Source organism: Notamacropus eugenii, chromosome 2 (genome assembly GCF_028372415.1).
Source record: "Notamacropus eugenii isolate mMacEug1 chromosome 2, mMacEug1.pri_v2, whole genome shotgun sequence".
Lineage (NCBI taxonomy): Eukaryota > Metazoa > Chordata > Mammalia > Diprotodontia > Macropodidae > Notamacropus > Notamacropus eugenii.
Genome location: NC_092873.1, coordinates 539,066,908 through 539,087,130, shown reverse-complemented (window position 1 = coordinate 539,087,130; position 20,223 = coordinate 539,066,908). Strand labels below are relative to the sequence as shown.

Here is a 20,223-nt window from a genome sequence, read left to right as displayed (position 1 = left end):
ATGGGGGCCTTCCTCACTCTCTCTAGGGGATAGGGACACACACACACAGGCCATCTTCTTAATGCCTCATCTCTCCTTTAGATATCTCGGGTCCCCAGCATTCAACATAGTGCCTGATACACAGTAAGCACTTATTGAAATACATGTTAGGCGACTGACCACCATTGTTCCCTCTTCCAGGAAACCTTCCCTTACCCCTCCCCCTAATTCTAAGAGATCTCACCCTGCTCAAACGTTTCACAGCACTTTGACATGTCCTTCATATTTGCCCTAGTCTTCCCTGTATCATAATTATTGGTATATATTCTTATCCCTTTCCATTGCAGTCTAAACTTATTGAGAGCAAGAATTGTGTCTTCTCTCTCTGTAACCCCAGTGTCTTGAACACAAGGGCTATTGAATGAATGAATGAATGTATGAATGAATGAATGAATGAATGAATGAATGAATGAATGAATGAGTCTGTGCCCTTCCCCACAATGTCAGTAGGGAATGCTGATCCAGGCTGGTAGCACTTGAGGAAAGACCTTCTGGGGGACCTCTCAGCCCCACTGATGCTCTCCAGGGCACTTTTCTGCCAATGGTAATTGCTATTATCATAGCCCTTTGCAGTGGCGAGTGCTCAAAATTCATGGTGGTATTTGTGCACCAGAATGTAGATTCCACAGTCATTTTCCACATGAAAGAACTGAGGCTCAGACAGGTCATGACTTGCTCACAGTCACACAGCAAATGCTGGACATGTCAGAGAATGGACATGTTGCACCCTCGCCCCTGACTCATCCACAAACTGATGCCTCCCACCTATGTGACTGATGCCTAGAGATGACATATTCTTGTTTCAAAGTCTCAATGCCAAATGCTTACCTGCCCCATTTCTTGTCTCAGTTGTTCAAATTCCTGTTTCTCCATCTCTAGTTTATGCCTCCGTTCCTCCTCAGTCCTTCTCTTTTCTTCTTCCATTTTTTGTTTCAATAACTCCTCAAAATTAATTTCTAGTTTCCCAGGTGTAAGGGATTCTTGTGAGACTGTTTTGTAGATCTCTGGAGAATAGCTGTCTAGGACCTGTTCAAAATAATTATTTACAATTTTTTGTAGACCAATGAAAAAGCGGAAGCTTAATTATGATGATGTGCATGCTAAAAATAAATGTTTATCAAAGGCACTGGGAATTTGGAGGGTTGAAAGAGCCTTGGAGTGACTGGAAGCCAGGAGGTCTGAATTCTAGCTGTATAACTCAGGACGAGTCATTGGACAGGGTGCCTCTTCTCTCTCATCTCTAAGATAGATTCATCAATGCTTGCCCTGCCTACCTCATAGATTTATTCTGAGGACAAGACAGGATCAGAGAACTTAAGATGGAAAGGGCCTAAAGTGGGTGGAGGCATTTTGAAAGGGAGAAATACATATTCTGAAAGATCCCTGAGAGGCACCAGGTGTTGAGGTGGGAAAGCCAACTCTGGGACCACTTGGATCACTTCCAGTCCAACTTTTGCCATCTCCAAATAAGTCACTTCTCCGGATACACCTCCCTGTCTGCCCCACTACACCACAACAAAGAGACAATTAGAGAAAATGAAGGCGCATTTTGTTTCTGAATTCACATTCCTGGGAGCTTTCAGGACAACTGTGGAGAGAAGAGATGTTGAGGGCTTCATTGCCCAAATAGGAAATTTGAGTTGTTAGGTTAGAAAAAAGGGGGTTTCTTAAATCAAGTATTTTCAAAATTAGGTTCTTCAAAAGAATGTGAATCTTCTGAGGGTCTTCAAAAGAGAACTGTCAGAGACAGGAAAGTTGAACTGTGGACAGCTCCCACAATGCCTTTCAATTCTACAATTTTGTTCCATTAATGTATAGGTGGTCAGGACAACATAAACTCCAAGATACATCAACTGGACTCTCATAAGGTTCTGAAGTAGAAGTGTTCGGTTTTTATTTTATAAAAGGCATTGGTGATGCCAGCCCCTTGGAACTTTTTCCCATGATTCATAACTGTTCACTAATTTTGTAGATCATTGTGTTCCAACCCACAGGTCTCTGTAAGTTAGTTTCTAAAACCAGCTCAGTTTCAAACACTCTTGAACACATTTTTACATGGAAATGTTAGCATAGTTAAGTTTGCAGACCATCTTATACACTCTCTCATACACACACTCATATACAAACGCTCTCACACACACATTCTCACACATAAACACACACACATACACTCACACACACACATACAAACACACACAAACATATGTAAACACACACATACACAAACACTCACACATTCTCACATACACACACACACCCAAACACATAAACACACACACATACACAAGCACACACATACACACATTCACATACAAACACACAGAAACACACACACTCACATACAAACTCACACTCACATAAACACTCACACACACACATACACATACTCTCACACACACACACACACACACACACACACACACACACACACACACACACACCTCATACACCCCAAAGCTTCCTCCTAAACTGAGAAGTTGAGAAGCGAAGTGTTTGCACTCTACCTGAGCTAAGAGGGTCCTCAGACCCTTGGCAAGATGTCTAAGGGACTGGTTTCTGCCTCTGGAATGTTCCTTTCAGGCCCTCTCTCTGTCTCTTGCTCCCTCAGGGCATGCCTGGGGACAGCCAGCACTCACCATGCTCTTTCTAGCTTCTGCAAAAGCTCTTTTTTCTTCTTCTATTCGCCTCTTGGCTTCTTCCTCAGCTTTCCTCTTCTCCTCTTCTCTTCTTTGCCTTTCTATGTCTTCAAAGCTGAGCTTGAGTTTCCCAGGGCGATAAGATCCTTGAAGAGAGTTTTCCATTTCTTGGCTGCTCTCCTCTTCATTAACCTGCCCAGGGCAAAGATCTTCATTTAAAAATTGGGGTCAAAGGTGAAGGAACTCAGACCTCTGACATCCTTTAGCAGAATATCCTGGGGGTGATTGGAAAGGATAGAGGTAACCTTTGATTTCAGGAAGGTGAAGAATTCCCAGTGTGGAAGTTCTCTCCATTGATGACAACTGACCACTGCTTTGCAACTGGCTCTTAGAGAATCACCTGGGGGCACCAAGAGTTTAAAGCCTTACCTGGAAGTATACAACCAGAGAGTGTCATGGGACATCAACCCAGGCTGACTCCATGGTGAGTCTACTCACCTCTACTACCTCTCAGACCTTACAAAACCTCTACATTAGAAAATTTCTTCATGTTATAAGGTCTCCCTCATGCTCACTCCAGGACAATTCCCAGAAACTAGAATCTCTCTACCATGACAAGGCCTAGAAGCAGGCCTTTGGTGTGGCCCCAAGGATCTCTTACTGGGACTGTCCTCATAGGACCAGCTGAGAGGTCATCTAGAGAAGATGTAAAAGTTGGCAGGCAAAACCTCAGAAAGACTGTCTCCTCAGGAGAAAAGGACATCACCAGGAGCAAAATCAAGGGATCCAGAAGGTTGGAGTATTTCCTTTAAAACCTGTATTTTAAATTGACGATCAACAAGGGCAGAGTTGATTTTTCCTCTTTTGTATCATCACCCCCCCCCCCATTTCAATAGTGCCTTCTGCAGAAAACAAGGGACACAAATACTGTTCTAAGAGGGCTAGAAATGCCATGGGACAGAGGCAATTTAATTACCATTGGGGAGAGAGGGAGTCAGCCTCCTGGCTGAGATAGAGAAAAAGGAGCAAGAGAACTTTTGGAGAAATGAAGCTAGTTAGCTGTCAAGTTTCTGAAGAGATCCATGAGAGCCCTGAGTGTAACTTTTATTTTGTAAAGAAACTCCACCACTTCATCTCCCCTCACTCCCCAAAGTTACCTCAAATCTCTTAGCTGCCAGATCTAGTGGCCTCTTCTCAATCCTCCTCCTTCTGGATCACTCTGCAGCCTTTCTCTAAATGACCCTCATGACCCTACCCTTTCCTAGCTCTCCTCCTCCCTATCTGACCACTCCTTAGTCTCCTTTGTTGGCTCTTCATGCAGATCACACCCACTAACTGTGGGTGTTCTGTAAACCTCTATCCTGGACCCTATCCTTTGTGTTGTCTGACTGGGTGATCTCATCAGCTCCCATGATTCCATGATCATGTCTATGCTGATGATTCTCAGATCTACCCATCTAGCCCTATCCTCTCAGCTGATCTCCAACTGCCTTTCAGACATCTTGAACTAGAGGACCAGTTGACATCTCACACTCAACACATCTGAGTGAGCCTCTTATCGTCTCCCACAAACCCTTCCTTCTTCCTAACTTTCCTGTTACTGTAGTGGGCAGCCCCATCCCCCTACTCCCTAGGCTCACAACCTAGGTGCCAACTCCCAATCCTCATTGTTTCTCACTTCCTTATCCAATATTTTGCCAAAGAAAATCATTCTCTCCTTTATTACCTTTCCAGTCTTCTTATACCTTACCCCCATGTACTGTGTGATCCAGGGGACACTGGCCAAATTGGACACTCCATCCATCTACTGACTCCAGGCATGTTCCCTCTGGCTGTCCCCCATTCTAAGAATTCTCTCCCTCCTCTGGTCTATCACCTGGTTTTCCTCAAGTCCCAGAGAGAAGCCCACCTTCTGTAGGAAGCTTTTCCTGATCTTAATGCCAGTGCCTTCCCTCTGGTACATCCTGCCTATCTGTCCTGCCTGTTGCTCATGTTCTCTCCACCAATAGATTGTGACCTTCTAGAGAAAGTGGAGACAGTGCCTGGCACACAGTAGGCTTACTGACAAAACTGAGAGATCTAAATGGTGCCAGTAGACATCAGGGTCCTAGGTCTAAGGAGGAGTCTTCAGGGCAATTGCAAGTTAGTGGCAATTCTACTGTGACCCTTCTCACAGCTGACACATGGCTGAAATATGCGAATAGGTTTTGCATTATAGTAAAATTATGTGGTCAGGAACACAAATTTGTCTGCACTCATGAAACTGAGATTTGATACTAATAGAGAAGCAAAGACTTATGGGAAAAGACATTTCTTCCATTCTTATAAACCATGATGGAGACTTCCAAGCACACTGACTAATTAATGAGGGCAATGTTTCATTTTTAGTTACTTGAGAATAAATATCAGAATGTCCCCCTGGATTGCCTTAGAACCTGGGACACCAATAAATAAGGGAACTATTCAGTAGCAGGTAGAGAAAAGCTACTACATTGTTGTTGTTTTTTAGATGGAAAAAAAAAAAGAAAGGAAAAGTTACTATTGCTCCATTGTGGGGGGGAGGGGGTCTGGGGTGACCATCAACCATATTATAATACCATGACATATTCTTAAAGGGACTTAAAGATACCAAGGCCCGGTTCTATACTGGACTTAAGAATACTTTACATTTCTTGGGCAACGAGGAATTCAGAGAGTGAACAATATTTTCATTTAGGTCAATTTATAATACTGATAATAAGATTTTAAAATATTTTAGTTGCTATACTCTGAATACTGTAATATGAAATTTAAAACAACTGTCATTAGGGGTTTCTACACAAAAATTTTTAAAAGAGGCCTTTTCAGTGGGAGACAATTCTTTCCATTTGTAGGAAGGGCTATCATTATTGCAGCCCCTCAAGATTCCCCAGAGATCCTTCTTTACCATTTGCTGCCTGGCTTCTTCGAAAGACCGTCTCTCCTCCTCCAGCCGCTGCCGAGCCTCCTCCGCAGCTTGCCTCTTCCTCTTTTCTTGCCTCTCTTTCTCCATTTCTTCAAAAGTGAGTTTCAGCTTCCCAGGAGAAAGAGACTCCTTTGTCCCTTGACCCTCTGTTTCCTCATCCTAAGAAAAAGTTGGGAAAGAGCTACTATTAGTCACCTAAGAGACCCTCCCAGGTGGTTTTTTGAGCCTCTTGGGTTGCCCTGGAATAGGACACACTCACCATAACAAGTGAAAGGCATTTCGCTTCCTTGAGGGATCGTCTTTGTTCCTCATATCGGATTCTCTTCTCCTCTTCATGTCTGCTCCTTTCCTGTTCCTCACGTTCTCTTTCCAGGTCCTCAAAACTCTTTTGCATTTTTCCACGTGTTTTGTGGGATTTAACAGGCACCACCGTCACAAGCAGAGAATCGTCTCCTTCCTAATGCATAAAATTGGTTGTTAGAATGCTTCTTCTTACCCAAAATCTGAGTTTCATGGAGACTTACCACTATCTCAGATCAGTTACCTCCTGGTTCAATCAAACAATAACACAAAGAAAAAGAGGTTTTAGGTTTTGGTGTTTTTTGTTTTTCCCCAGTTATCAACAGCAACTACATCAACTCTCCTAAGCCGAGTGTGTGTTAGTTCTTATCCTATTGAAATCCACTCCTGGGTGTTCATCAGACTTGCAAATGAACAGAGATGTTGCTAATGGGGCAACCAACCATCCCTCTAGAGCTTCAAGAAAAGACAGCTGCGCATGCATGCACTGATGGCCAGAAGAGATTGTCCTTGTAGTGAATGGGCTGGGAACCAATTTGATGGCGACTTGAAGAGCTAAGCAAGCATTTGCCTAATGTGTGAAGATTAGATCTGCCAGGTCCACTTTCTAAAGTCATTCATAAAGTTATTTTTACTATGAGGAGACACAGAATATTTCCAGATGATTTTCTATGAACAAATATCCTATGTCCTATGCCTTTTTTGCTACTTAAAAATAGATTTTGAAACGGTTTTCTTTTCAAGTCATCTAAGTTAGTTCCTTCCATACCATCTGGTTTTGCCCCTGAATGTTTTTTAATCTAACACAGGGGGATGGGCAGCCCAAACACATATGCTTAAAATAATGTTTCTCAGCTCTGTGCCTCTACAGTCTGGGGAACACCATCAAATTGTTTGTTAGAATACGGAGAGTTTCTGTATTGGATGGAAAGGAAGGGGTCTCTGATACTGGGTAGTTGATGAACTTCCACCGCGTGAGATGCAAACACAGAGTCATTTAACAGCGCAGGAGAACTGGAGTGCCAATTCACTTTTCTCTAGGGCATGCTACGTAAAGGAGGTGAGGGATCAAAAGAAAGTCGATATATTTCAACTATTGAATGAAATCATATAAAATGTAGCAGGTCACAGCTCATTGCAAGATACTTCTTTTGGGAGGCATACTTCAAACCAAGGCTCTGAGGCAATGCATTTGTCATGGAGGCCAACTGATGTTTTAGATGTCACAAAAGGAAAAAACTTTTCCATCAACGTAATTTTTGGTCATAGATGCAAAAATGCAAAACCATGGTCTTTCTTGGTGAAGTATTTCATCCACAAAAGTGCCCTTCTTACCTATTCTTCTTTCATTAAAAAGAGAAAATTCATGAATCAGATAATTTTAGGTGAATGTTTCATTGAAAGAAATGTGTTTACCTCTGATGCTGATTCAGTTCCCGTATTGTTTATGTCCTCAATCTATTGAATGAGAATTTCATATCATTACATTCTGTTGGTGCTTTGCCTTTGGCTTTCAAACATACAATTGAAAAATAACCAAATAAAAGAAAATACTTGCAGTAAAGTTTCAAATGTGAGATTTTGAAAGTCTTGTTTTTGCTATCGATCCATTAGGCTGCTGAGCGGCTGTCCGCTGTAACTAGCAAGTCCAATTGATACTTGGCAATTGGATAGTAACACCATTAAGATTTAGCCATGAAATAAAAAAAAAAAAACCTTTTCATCAATGTAATTTTTCCTGTTATTAACATTAACAGGAACCAACACTTTAAGATATTATCAAAGCCTACCTTTATAGAGTTCTGGAAATGGAACAGTGGGTCTAATTCTCCTACCCGCCCAGTGGACTTAAAAGCAGCAACGAACAATTTTGTTAGTTTAAACTGAAATGGACATATACATACACCCTTCCATATCAACTCCCCTTGACCTCCCATGAGAGAAGATAAACATTGAAGAGTTTTAACGATGGAAGTGCACAACCAGTTCATCGACAGGAACTCCCCTCAGTGGGTACACATTCATAGAATTCCTTTAAAAGTGGAAAAATATGGATTCAGAGTCCCTGCCACGATGACCTGATCCAAATGAGGGAACAGTTCAGCATGGGGAAGGGCTCGCTTTGGGCATGATCCACAAAAAATATGATTACTAACAGATTCAACCCCAGTATTCAATCTGAAATGAAGAAAGCTACTAAAGCAGTACATCACCCTGCTATTCTAGGAGGACAATGAGGAGACAGGGAGGCTGGGAAAGGCAGAGGGGCTGAGGAAAGCGGGAGTTGGTATGTAGTTTTATAAAGTAATAATTTGGTAACAATTTGCTCCCTGGACAGCAAATGGGGTAGTTATCCACTCACTCAGTTCTTACCAGGAATTCAACTGTCATTTATTAAGCTCTTAGGGACTTTCTCACAGAATTGTAGAACCTCAGTATAGGAAGGTACCTCCAAGGTCATGTAGTCCAGCCTGTCCCCTAATGGCAAGCCCCCTCTACAGGCTCCCTGACCAACGGCCACCCAGCCTGTGCTTCTACACCTCCAGTGAAGGGACCTTCACCCACATCCCTAATTAATTTTTAGGAAGCATTTTCTCCTATCATCCAAATTCTATCGCCCCTTGGGACTTCTACTCCTCAAGTCCCCTGTGACCAAGCAGAACAAAAAGTCTACTCCTCTCTTCTGAGTGCCCTCCTGAGTCTTTGAAGTCCTGGCAGCTCATGCCCAGTTCTCCCCCTCACCCTCAATTCACAAGTGATGCCACCCCTCAGAAAGCTTGGCCACAATGATTGTTCAGAGCTTTTCCATAACATGGAGCTCCTTGGCCGCTCCTACCGGTTGTTCCCAACTCTCCTACAACCCAAAGAAGTGGGTGTTTTAACACCTTCCTAAACAGTCAGTGAGTTTTTATCAACAAGGCAGCTTCGTGTGCAATGGTTCAGCTACTACAACATGAGAATATGTAAAAAAAGATGCCTTGGGCAGGGCAGGAGCCTCCCTTCCAAATCACCGGCTTTTCACATCCTTGGGGTTTCCTGTCCTTGGTTCTCTCCTTCCCACACACTGCATAACCTACCTCCTCAGGCTGCTCTTCAGATCAGCCCTTAAATATTCAATCACTTCTGTTGGTCTTGGGCTAGACCATACCATGCCCTTCTTTGCATTATCTTCTCCTATGAGAATAGAGCTGACTGGGTTACTTGTGTTTGTATCCCCAGAGCTTAGCAGACCATGTGACACGTATTAGTGTTTTCTAAATGTTGTTTCATTCATGCAAAAAATGTCTTCCACAAATGACCTCTAGATCTTACAAATGATACTCAATTAGATGAAACAGAGTAGAAAAATCATTTCCAAATTAAATCTTAAAACCTGCCTTTTTATATTTACTTAATTTATAGAATACCATTATTTTTGCTTTACCTTCCACATGTTCTTAGACTGTGTGCAATGGAAAGGGTTCTTTCTACACTGGAATTTAAAGATTCTGAACTCAAATCCTGCTTGTGCCCCTCAATTCCTGCATGACCTCGTCTCTGCTTCTTTATCTACAGAACAAGCTCGTTGGCACCAGAACAGGCAGTGAGTCAGGAAGGACAGGTATCTGTGCCTCAGTTTCCCTAACTGTAAGATGGGGAAGGGGGAGGCTGTGGCACATCCTAGCTCAGGAGCTCTTGGTCTCTATCATCTCACATCCTAATTTGGTTTGCTCTTTTGATGAGCCCGGTGTCCCACTCGACCTTGCACTGTTTATCCTCTCCCTCCTCCCAGTTCCCTTTTGGGCCACAGGGCATCGCTGCGTTTCTTTCCAAAGCCAGGAGGCCTCAGAACACAGAAGAGGCTGCTTTTGTCTGGTGTGCCCAGGGTTCACCCCTACCTAAGTCATCCCAAGAGCTTCTTGAAGCCAGTCAGCTCTGCCAAGCCCATCCATGAGCCTTATTGGTCCCCAGAGGCCCTGACTCATTGTGAAGTCAGGAGATCCAGTGTCCAGCCTTAGCCTGGACATCAGCTATGGGCCTGAAGCACGGGTTTCTGAACCAGAAGAGACCTCAAGATCATCAAGTCCAACCTATACAAAAAAGCCCCCTACGACAAGCAAGTGGTCCTCCAGCCTCTACCTGCAGACTTCCAGGCAGAGCCCCAAGGCTGCCAGGTCCAGGCCTTCTACCATGAGGAAGCCCTTGACATACAGGAGAACACCCATTGCAACCCTTCTAAATCCCTCAGCCTCTTGCCCCTGTTTACTCATCTGCAAAACAAGGAGAACTCTGTTACTGCATGCCTCCCAGAAGTCTGCAGACCTTCAGACACACTCATCAAGCCAAAGCACAGCCTGATCACTGGCTGAAGACAATGTTGACCAGGCACCCACCTGCCAAGGAGCTGAAAAGCTGGCCAGATGAAGGAAGTGACCCCGTCTCTGCCAGGTGCCCTCACTTGAAAGGACAGTGGTGGTTTCCAAGGCAAGGGCAGTTAAATTTGATTTGTCCTGGGTTTTTTCTGCCTTTGTTACTTCCCTAACAAGGGGGTCATCAAGGCAGAAGAGAATAAAAATGAAAGCAATGTCTTTTTGGTATTGAAATTTTGTGTGAACTGATGAGTAGCTCTCATCTCAATGAAACAGAGCAATGGGGGATGCTCACTTAAAACCTGAAGCATCCTTTGGAAAAGGAGAACTCTGGAAGCCAGTTGACCAGATCCTTGACTCTTCTGCCAATGCCACCAGGCTCCCATATTCAGGGCAAAAGGCTCTGTCTGTCCAGAGGTGAGACAGGACATGGGGACAGGCTTTCACAGCTTGTCCAGGAAGCGCTAACACAACAAGCATCTGATTGGCTCTACGCCCAATACTGGGCTCTACAGAAAAGGTCCTGGATGATGAGCTTAGCCCTAACCCTCTGCCTTCCCATGCCCAATAAAACTTAGCCACACAAGTTAAGAATAGCCTAATGAGAATTCTTTTCTAGGCAATATCTCGTCAGGGAGAGGAGGGGTTGGGTTATAACATGAATTGAAACATGAATATTTCTGTATACCAGAAGAAACAAAAAAAGAGGCTTGTACAAGAAACCATAAATCCCTAGTACACACAGCTGGCTGTTTTTGAAAGACCAGAGCAAATTCAACACATGAATTTCAAAACTATTCTGTTTTTTTTAGGGTTCTCTCTCAGCTTTCTTCTCTGAGTTTTTGAAAGCTTCAACGACCCCCTTTTCTTTTGGCAGGAATGGGACCCTGTTTTCCTCTTTAAAAAAAAGTCTTCCCCTGTAACTAATGACCAGTCAAGCAAAACAAATCCACACACTCTGGTGTCTCACTCTACCCATAACTCCTTGGCTCTCTCTTAGGAGGTGAGGCACAAGCTGCATTTTCTGTCCTTTGGAATCACGGTTGGACATTCATTTGATCACTTAAATATGGTCTGGTCATGGGCTGAAGCTTACTGATTTTAACCACCAGTTATTCCCTAGGCATCATCACTGTGTTAAGCATCCTTGAAGATGCTCATGAAACATGGAGGGAACGTGGGAGCGCGCCTCCCAGGAAGGGGAGCGGCTCACAGACCCCACAGCCTAGCTGGCAGCTTCCTTTGAGCGTCATGCCCATGCTGAGCTCTGAGAAAGCAGAGAGGGCCCACACCAACTTCCTCCTCCCTTCTTCCAGGGGTCAGGATGACCCAAAGCCTTCAGCCTCCCTTTGGGGTGTGGCTGCTGCTCAGGGTGAGGATGCCATCGCAAACAGCAGCGCCTTATGACTCCAATGAGCACGGCATTGACATTTCGCTCCAGACCAAAGTTAGCTTTTCGTCACCTCACCCCACCCCACCCACCCCTCACCCTATACCAACCACCCCCCTCCCATCTCCAAGCCCCAGGATCTGGAGCCCACGGACCTGCTCAGCACGCTTTGCTAATTCTCGTTGGATTTTCCTCTTTTCTAATAAGTCCTGTTCAATTCTGCGCTTTCTTTCCTCCTCAGTTCTTTTCCTTTGCTCCTCTTGTCTTTGTTTTTCCATTTCTGCAAATTTGCCCTTAACAGTTCCTGTGAATAGAGGAGAATTTTTTAAATCTCTTTGCCTCCTTATTTTACAATCCCATTCTCAACTGATTCCTTCAGTTCCTTACCTGTCAGCTTTGGGACATAAGCCTTTTCCACCTTCGATGTCTCCTCCTCATCAGAAGCAAGCATCTCTTTCATCTAGATAGGTAAATACATTTCATTGGAAGGAGCATCTCCAAACAAAGACACAACACTGGACGAAATTCTTTTACTACACAGATGATGCCAAAATGAGCTTATAAATTAAGCCCTTTGCATCATCTGCATTTCAGTCAACAAGAAATAATGCTTTAAAACATGAACAATCTTTTGCATTGAATTAAATGTTAAAAAACCAAAAAGCAGCAAATCACAACCTCCTGCTTTCTCCTGTTCCACTCTCTCTCTCTAAGAAACTGTTCTTTTCTTCTTTGCTTCTCGTCTCTAGATCTCCTCTCAGTTCTTTCTTCCCTTGCTTTCTGCATGGCTTCAAATTTATCCTTGACATCGCCCTTGCCGAGTTTGGGCACATAGGTTTTGGGGACGGGTTTAGATGAGGAAAGCAGAATCTTTGTTAGATGAAGAGAAAGAAAAGAACGTTTTTTTAAAGGATGGAAAGAAATTAAGAACATATTAGATTAGATTGAATGTAAAGAAAAACATTAAAACAGAAAATCTGTATGCGTCTGGGATCTCAGTTTTCTCTGGCAATAACTGATATTGTGCCTTCTAAAGATCAGATGGAAAAAGAAAATGGAAACAGAAATAACTGAAGCAAAATTCTCAAGGGAATAAAATCAGATATGACTCTGTGAGTTCCTTGACAGATGGAATCAATGCAGGCAAAGCTCATCACAAACCAGAAAGGAGAGCTCTTATTTGCTTTAGCTCTGGACCATTTACATTTCATCTCCTGGTGCAGCATTAAAGTTATGGCACATGAAGTATTCAACATTTACTTGTCTTAGCACTTTAGTAGGATTATTAATTTAACTTGTAGCCCCCAATGGTCCACTAGAAAACCAGAACACATTCATGGACTCCCTGAAATCTCTCCATGGACAGACAAGGCATGGTTGGATCCCAGGTTAAATTTGTTGTTTTTGAAATTCTCCTAATTTAAGTTCATTTCATTTATTTCATATGCCAGTAGCTGCATTCCCTTCCCATTCCAGCTCTCCAAGGGCCATGGTCAGCAGCTGGTAGCCTGGAGAAAGTACTGCTGTGGCTGCCGAGAAGAGCTACCATGTGGGCACAAAGTGTCCAAGTATGGAGCAAAAGTTTAATCTTTTCATACAGAAAAGTCAGGTCAACCTGTATCCCAGCTGGAGGTCAACTCCTGAATTTACCTGACTTGTGTCAGCCTTAGCTCTGTTCTACATTCAGTCAGAAACATACCCAGTAAACGGAAATCAACCATCTGTAAAGTCGATCAAACCGTTGTTTGCTCTAAGAACATCAAAGTCAATCATGCCCATTGGTGTGCCAATGAGGGTCAATTTTAAACCTTTTTAAACCTGAGACTTACCTCAGCCTTTTGGGAAATGTCATTCATATTTGCCGAAGTTGGTTCTGGCAACAATTATGGAGAGTGGATAGGATTTGGCACCTGAAAGAATTTTCTTTTTTTAGTATTTCCATGAAGATGTGAAACAAATGTAAAAAATATCTGCCCCTTTGATAGAAGGCAAAATTAACTATGTTCCCCCTCCTTGCTAGCCTGTTTTCACCCTACACAAGCAGGGATTCCACTGAATTCCACTGAATTACAAATATAGAGCCTGAAGGAACTTCAGTCATCATATAGTTCAACATGCCGCATTAAGACTTCCTTGGCCATCCTTGTCCTAGTTCAGCACCTCCAGGGATGGGGAATTCACTGCTCCACTTTTAAACAGCTATAATGTTTGCAAAGTTCTTCCTAGTGTCCAGTGGAAGTCTATTCCTTTTCCCTCTAGGAAAAAGCAGTGAAAGTTTAGCTTTTCTCCCATACAACAGCCCTTGAAATACTGAACCATGTAACCACAGGATCTCAGAGTTGGAAGGACCCAGACATCTCTCGCCCATCCCATACTTGAACAAGAACTAAGCACTCAGTCAGCTGGCTAGCCAGCCAGGTCCCTTTTACCCCTAATCCTCAGCTCTCTCTTCTCCAGGTTAGCATCCCCAGTTCCTCAGAGCAGTGCTTGAATGATGGGGTATGAGCCTTCTCCATCCCAGTTGCCCTCCTTTGGACCAAATCCAGATAACCAATCACCACCCTCCCCATCCCAAACCAGGTGTCTTTTCCACCAAGAGTTCATCTGGCTTTGTGCTTTTCTACAGTCCTTCCACCACTGACATTTTCCACCTTTTCCAACTCCTTTGGGCCCCCTTGTTTTCTAGTGACCATTTCACCCCCATCCTGCTGAATAGGTATGCAATCATCACACCATGGGCTGACCCCACCCAGAACATGGGTCAGAGGACCTTGATTTTGGCTCCCACACTTGACCTCACCAGCTATGGGGTGGGGATGAACTGTTTGCCCCATGAGCTCCCCTTAGGATGTTTTAGAGGAAGGTGCTTTGTAGCCCAAGGACTTGTTCTTAGAGAACCTGCCCTTCGAAAGTTGGTTCATGGTAACTCAGATTCCATTGGCACTCATCCTTTCAGTGTCCTGGAAAGGACATCTAAATGGCTCCGTTGAACATCTCTCCTTCTTGCTTGCTACCATGGAGGTTAGAGCTGGGAGCCTGCTTCTTTGATTTTTTTAAAGGATACTGTTCAAATTACTCTGGGGACTAAATCTACTTTATATGAAACCTACACTGCTTTAAAACATTAAAATATGCACGAGGGGAGGACTGGGAGTGGTCTGTACCAGACTGAAGTGAAGTGATGTGATTCCCCATATGGGCATCACATGGACTGATGTTTTTAGCTGAATTAATTGGCTGGGGCGGGGGGGGGGGGGGGCTTTTATGGGACTTTTAAAAATCTGATATAATGAGCAGATAGATGTTTGACAGTGAAGAATGAACCTGTCAGAGACAGTCCTATAGAATAAAGCACCTGCCTAAAGTGTTCTGGTCACTTAAAATGTAAAACTTCTCAAAAGAAGAGCCTGATTTATTTGCAATGAAGAGAAAATAAAATGGCACCCCTAATTGGTAGAAATTAAGCTTTTTAAAGTGAACCTGTTTGTATTGGAGTTGACAAGCATTTAAGTACCTTCTATGTGTCAGACACTGTGCCAGGTACCGAGGATATAAAGAAAGACCAAAATGTGGGCCCTGCCTTCAAAGAGCTTACATTCTTACGGGACAAAAAACCTGATACATACAGCACATTCTCAGAGGGAGGAAAGGAGAGCAGGAAAGAATTAAAAGCAAAAAAAAAGGAGGGAAGGAAATGAGAGAGGAAGGAAAGGGAAGGAAGGAGGGAAGGAAGGAAGGGAGGAAGGAAACTAGGGAAACCTGGAGGAAGGGAGGAGGGAGACCACTCCATAAGGTCACAGAGTTCAGAGTTTGAGGGGACTGTCATGAGTAAATAATCCAACCTACTAATTTTACAGAAGAGGAAACTGAGTCCCAGAGAAGGGAAATTGATAGAACTGGATTCCAGTCCCAGTGAGCCATCTACTGCTAAAAAGTCAACAAAAACTTTGGCACTGCTATCTTCACAAGAGAAACCTTGGCTGACAATTTTCTCTGCCATTTTGAGAGTAAGGAGTGAGGACAAATTGAACAATAGCCATTTTCAGGGTACTTTCTTAGCTTTCTCCCATTTTCTAATCACTATTTTTTTTTTTTTTTGAGTTTCCATCACTTTATTTTGCAAAAATAGAAAACTCAGCAATATGCGATACAGCGGGAGGGAAGGGGGATGTAAACAAAGGGGGGGGAGGGGACAGCACCCAGCCCCCCCAGAGAAAAAGGGGGGCCAGTGGGAATTTTATTTGGCAGCTAAATACAAACCAGGGGTTGGGAATCAGAAGGGGCCCTGGGCTCCACCCCCAGAACCCCCAGGGGGATGGGGGGTAATTCCAGGGTGTAAACAAAAGCTAATAAATAAATAAGAGGCTTCCTCTGGGTAGGGTAAGGATCAGCTAAGCAGCCCTCCCCTCCCTGGGCTGAGCTGCTCTGGGGTATTGTGGGGGGAAGGCACTAGGGGTGGAGAGGGAGGGGCTCCCCAGGCCCCTCTGTAGTGTAGAAGGGTTCCGCCCCGATGGCTGAGATGGGGGGCGGGGGACACCCAAGGCACATGGTAGGGCTGGAGAATTCTTAACGGAGGATACTTCCCCTTTTTGTAGGGGAAGCATGGGGAAAGGGTGAGTACATGCTGGAGCCATCAGCAAAGAGGTGCAGAACGGACCTGCATCTGCCCCCCTTTACTGCCCCCAGAGGACTGGGGGGGACCAGCTACCCTCTACCCTGAGCCTGGCACACAGGGAGGCAGAGGGCAGTATGTGTCAGGCAGGGGGCATTGCACAGCGGTCACAAGGAGGTGGAGGCGGCTGGCCCAGCCCCCCTGCTCCTCCCTTTGGTCTCTAGTGTTCCTAATTATTCCTGGAGGTCTCCCCTGGCAGGGGTGGGGGTGGGGATGGGGATGGGAGGGATGGGAGACAAGGTCCTCACCTACTCAGCACCAACAAAGGTTCTCCCCCTTCTCCCTGCTGGAGAACTGAGGGATCCTGATGTCCAAGAGAGAGCTCCTAGATTCATAGCTGAGACCCCATCTCACCCCTCCCATTTGATCTCCCTAAAGTGGGAAGGAAGGCACAGGAATCAGGTCCCAGCCAGAAAATTATGGGAAGGAAGCCCAGTTAGGACTTGGTGAGGGTAAAGGATGGACACGTAGCCCAAGAAACTTTGGCAAAAACAAGGAGCTTGAACTGGTGCTGGTTTGGGGAATGGGAGTGAAGAGAGGGTACGTAAGATCCTCTCCCAGTCACTGGTGGGGATGGTCAGTCTGCTACCCGGGTATCTGATAACCCCTTACCATCACCACCACAGCAGGGGGAAATCAGGGGTCAGGGTCAGGGGCGGGGCTGAGGTCCCCATCACCCCCACCCCCTATTCCCTCATCCTCGCTGGGGGGCTCTGGTCGGGGGCCAGGCTGCGAGGAGTCGTCCTCAAACATCTCAGGGTTCTCCAGCATTTCCCGGATCAGGGGAGGCATTGGGCCTGGGATCTCCATTTTCAGGGTGATAGCTCGTTCTGCTCCCTTGGTACTGATGCCCCGAAGGTCAGTGATCTTCATGAGCATTCTGGGGAACATGTAGGGCTGGCTGGGTCGCCGCCGCCTTGCATACAACCTCAGAGCCTCCAAGAGTGGCTCCTGCAATTTGTCCACCTTCTCTGGTTCCTCTAGGTCCATTCGGTCTCCACAGATGAGGCAAATGGCACTGAGCAGTCCAGTCTCCGTGTCATCCATCTCAAGAGGCAACAGCTGCCCAGCAAAGGCAAAGACCAAGTCTGTGAGAGGCCCAAAGCCAGCATTGTGCATCTGGGTCCGATTTAAGGTGAGACCATCAGAGAAAGTCATTGTGTCCTGCTCCGGGGTATATCGAGTGCAGATCCGAAGCATCAGGATGTCCAGGCAGGCTGCCTTGAGGAGGGTGATCTGATCGGCGATGCTGAGTCCTGTGAAACCTGGAAGTCTCTTGGCAAACTCCACAATCTTGATGATACATTTGGTGGCCAACTCACTGAATTTGTCCCACAGGCCTAAGTCCAGCTGCACCCGGTGATCTGCACTTGAGTTCGTTGTGTACTTGCCCAGCTGGCACAAGGAGGGGAAGGTCTCCTGATGGGCCTTGCTGACCTTGGCGATTAGCTCCTCCAGCTGGGGGCTCAGCTCATAGCTGTCAGGAGGACCCTCTTCCTTGACCTCCTTTTTCTTCTTGTTTCGGTCATTCCGGACAGCTTCCTTAGACATCCCAACTTCAAAGCACTTCTGCAGGCGGCAGTACTGGCACCTGTTTCGGGTCACTTTGTTGATGATGCAGTTCTTATCCCGATGACACGTGTACACCATGTTCTTTTGGATGCTTCGTCGAAAGAAGCCCTTGCACCCCTCACAGGAGCTGACCCCATAGTGATAGCCGGAGGACTTGTCGTTGCAGACGAAACATGGCTTATAGACTCTGGGAGGTGGAGGGGGTGAGGGCGAACTGGGCACCATTTCCTCGGAGCTTGTGCTCTGGGTCTCTACGGCTCGGGCATTGACGCCTTCCTTGCCCTCAGAGAGCTGCCTCATTTCCTCTCTTGCGAAAGGGCCCCGGGTGGGGCCAAGCCGGCATGGGGCAGTGCCAGCCAATCCACAAAGCAGGGGGGTTCGAGGAGACAGGCATTGCAGACTGGAGGACTGCGACCAAGCAAAGGACTCCAGTCCGGCGAAGCAGGGGCTGCCGGTGGCTTTGCGCAGCAAGCCGGCCCCGGGCCCCACCGCCCCGTACAGCCGTCTGGGGCTCCCGGCAAACGTTTCCATGCAATCGTACATCGCGGCTCCGGGCGGAGGAGGCGCAGAGGGAGCTGGGCGCCGGAGACCTGCGGGCAATCCCCCTCCTCCCCCAGCAAGCGCCCCGCTACTGGAGGGAGGCGGGGGAGTGCTAGTGCCGGTCTCCGGGCCGCATAGGAGGGAGGCGTGGATGGGGGGGATCCCCAGTCAGGGGGAGGGGGCCGGGCGGGGCTGCAAGCCGGGGCAGCTGCGGTCCCGCTAGCTCCGGGCGGGCGCCGAGGCTGCTGGAGCTGGGGAGACCTTTTGTAAAAGCCTCTAATCACTATTTTTAGTGTAAGGCTGGAAGGTAGAGCAGTTGTGCTGATGGAGGCTAAGAGGCAAGATCTAGGGATTACCCAGTACCCCACCTCAATGACATCTTTACTTAAGTGCCCAGTCAATCACAACTTTCTCTGTATTGATTCTTGAGCCCTCTGGGAGCAGTCTTTGCTTTCTTTGTGTGTCCAGTGCTTAGCTCAGAATCTGGCACTTGATACATTTGTATAGACTTGACTTATTGACTTGGAAAGGGCCCTAGTTTCAGAGTCAGGGCCTGAGTTTGAACGCTGTCCCTACTACCTGCATCAGACACTTAACTCATCTGCCTCTCAGAGATGCAAAATGTTTGCTTTGTTTTGAGACCGAGTCTTCCTTCCTCTCCTGTCTAGACCAGAAGGACCATGACCACTAGGGCTTGGCATGGAAGCTGTGACTGGCTCTTCTTCCTGACTTTAGGCAGACTTGGGGCTGCCATACTGAAGCAGGATTGGAACAGTTGGCTTTCATTCTAGTGCATCTCATAATTCCTAGCAGCCTCAGCCTCCCTAGTAGCAAAGATTTGAGGTGTGGGCCACCATGCTCACATGTTCTTCACCCATAAAATTACAGGGCTAAGCTAGAGGATCTCCATGTTCCTGCAATTTTGTGGAAAGGACTCATTGGCCAAGAGAGATGGCACGAGTAGATTTTGCCCCAGTGGCTCCCAAGAAAGAAGAGCAAGGTTCAGAGAGGGGTGGAGGGCACACTCAGAACCAAGGGAAGTGGGTAAATCATCCCAATGCCGGCAACTGACCTAAGCCTTGCAGGAAACAAAGGATGCTAATTGTAAATGAGAGGCAGGACATGCCAGGCTGAGAGTACCAAAGAGGAGGAAAGGGAAATCAACCTTGAAAAGTCACTGGAGAAAAGAATCAGAAGGCGAGAGAAGGCCATGCATGGAGCAAATCTCCAAAATCCCATATCCCTAAGCATCTGTCTAGAGAACAGAATATTTCAACTGCTTCAATCACTCAACATGCATTTATGAAGAGCCTACTGTGTGCTGGGCTCTGTGCTAGGCCATGGGGAACAAATACCAAGCAAGTCAGACCTTGCCTGGCGCTTCTACTCTCCTGGGCCACCCAGAGGTTTAGCTCATACCTTTCTTCTTCATGAAGAGATTGGAGGTGAAACTCCTGACCTGACGACACAGAGGCCCAAACGATGGGAATGAATGCATGTGGGTGTCTTCTTTTACTAATGAGGAGCCCATCCTGTGAAGGGCTGGATCTTGTTGGGGAATTGGGGGAACCCATACAGGAGAGCCTTTGGTGCCTTCCCTTTGGAAGCAAGAAGATGGAATCCTGGGAACTGTGGAATAGAGAATCCTATATCCAGAGGAGGGCCAAGCATGGGGCTAGGGAGCCAGGAACAAAGCAGGGAGAGAAGACCCCAGATATGAAGTGCCAGGGGTAGGGTGGAGGACAACAGGGCAAAGGGTCGTTAGAACTCAGGACCAGGAA

General features: G+C 46.0%; 1 protein-coding gene and 1 pseudogene across 10 annotated transcripts in view; both read right to left on the bottom strand.

Moving 5' to 3' along the window:
- Nucleotides 1-20,223, bottom strand: part of NEXN (nexilin F-actin binding protein) — a 46,568-nt gene that overhangs the window by 10,035 nt on the left and 16,310 nt on the right. For 4 of the 10 annotated variants that reach the window (XM_072649915.1, XM_072649918.1, XM_072649916.1 and 1 more), the window contains 9 exons: nt 13,488-13,568; nt 12,337-12,528; nt 12,046-12,118; nt 11,814-11,962; nt 7,336-7,377; nt 5,879-6,076; nt 5,602-5,778; nt 2,676-2,867; nt 868-1,065 (listed from right to left, as the gene is read on the bottom strand). In XM_072649915.1, coding sequence (XP_072506016.1) covers nt 868-1,065; nt 2,676-2,867; nt 5,602-5,778; nt 5,879-6,076; nt 7,336-7,377; nt 11,814-11,962; nt 12,046-12,118; nt 12,337-12,528; nt 13,488-13,514 — 1,248 coding nt within the window. In that variant the 5' untranslated portion in view covers nt 13,515-13,568. The remainder of the gene's footprint in view (nt 1-867; nt 1,066-2,675; nt 2,868-5,601; nt 5,779-5,878; nt 6,077-7,335; nt 7,378-11,813; nt 11,963-12,045; nt 12,119-12,336; nt 12,529-13,487; nt 13,569-20,223) is intronic. The other 6 variants (XM_072649921.1, XM_072649920.1, XM_072649922.1 and 3 more) reach the window with 3 other exon arrangements.
- On the bottom strand, nt 15,742-18,649 carry LOC140530350 (retinoic acid receptor gamma pseudogene; annotated as a pseudogene).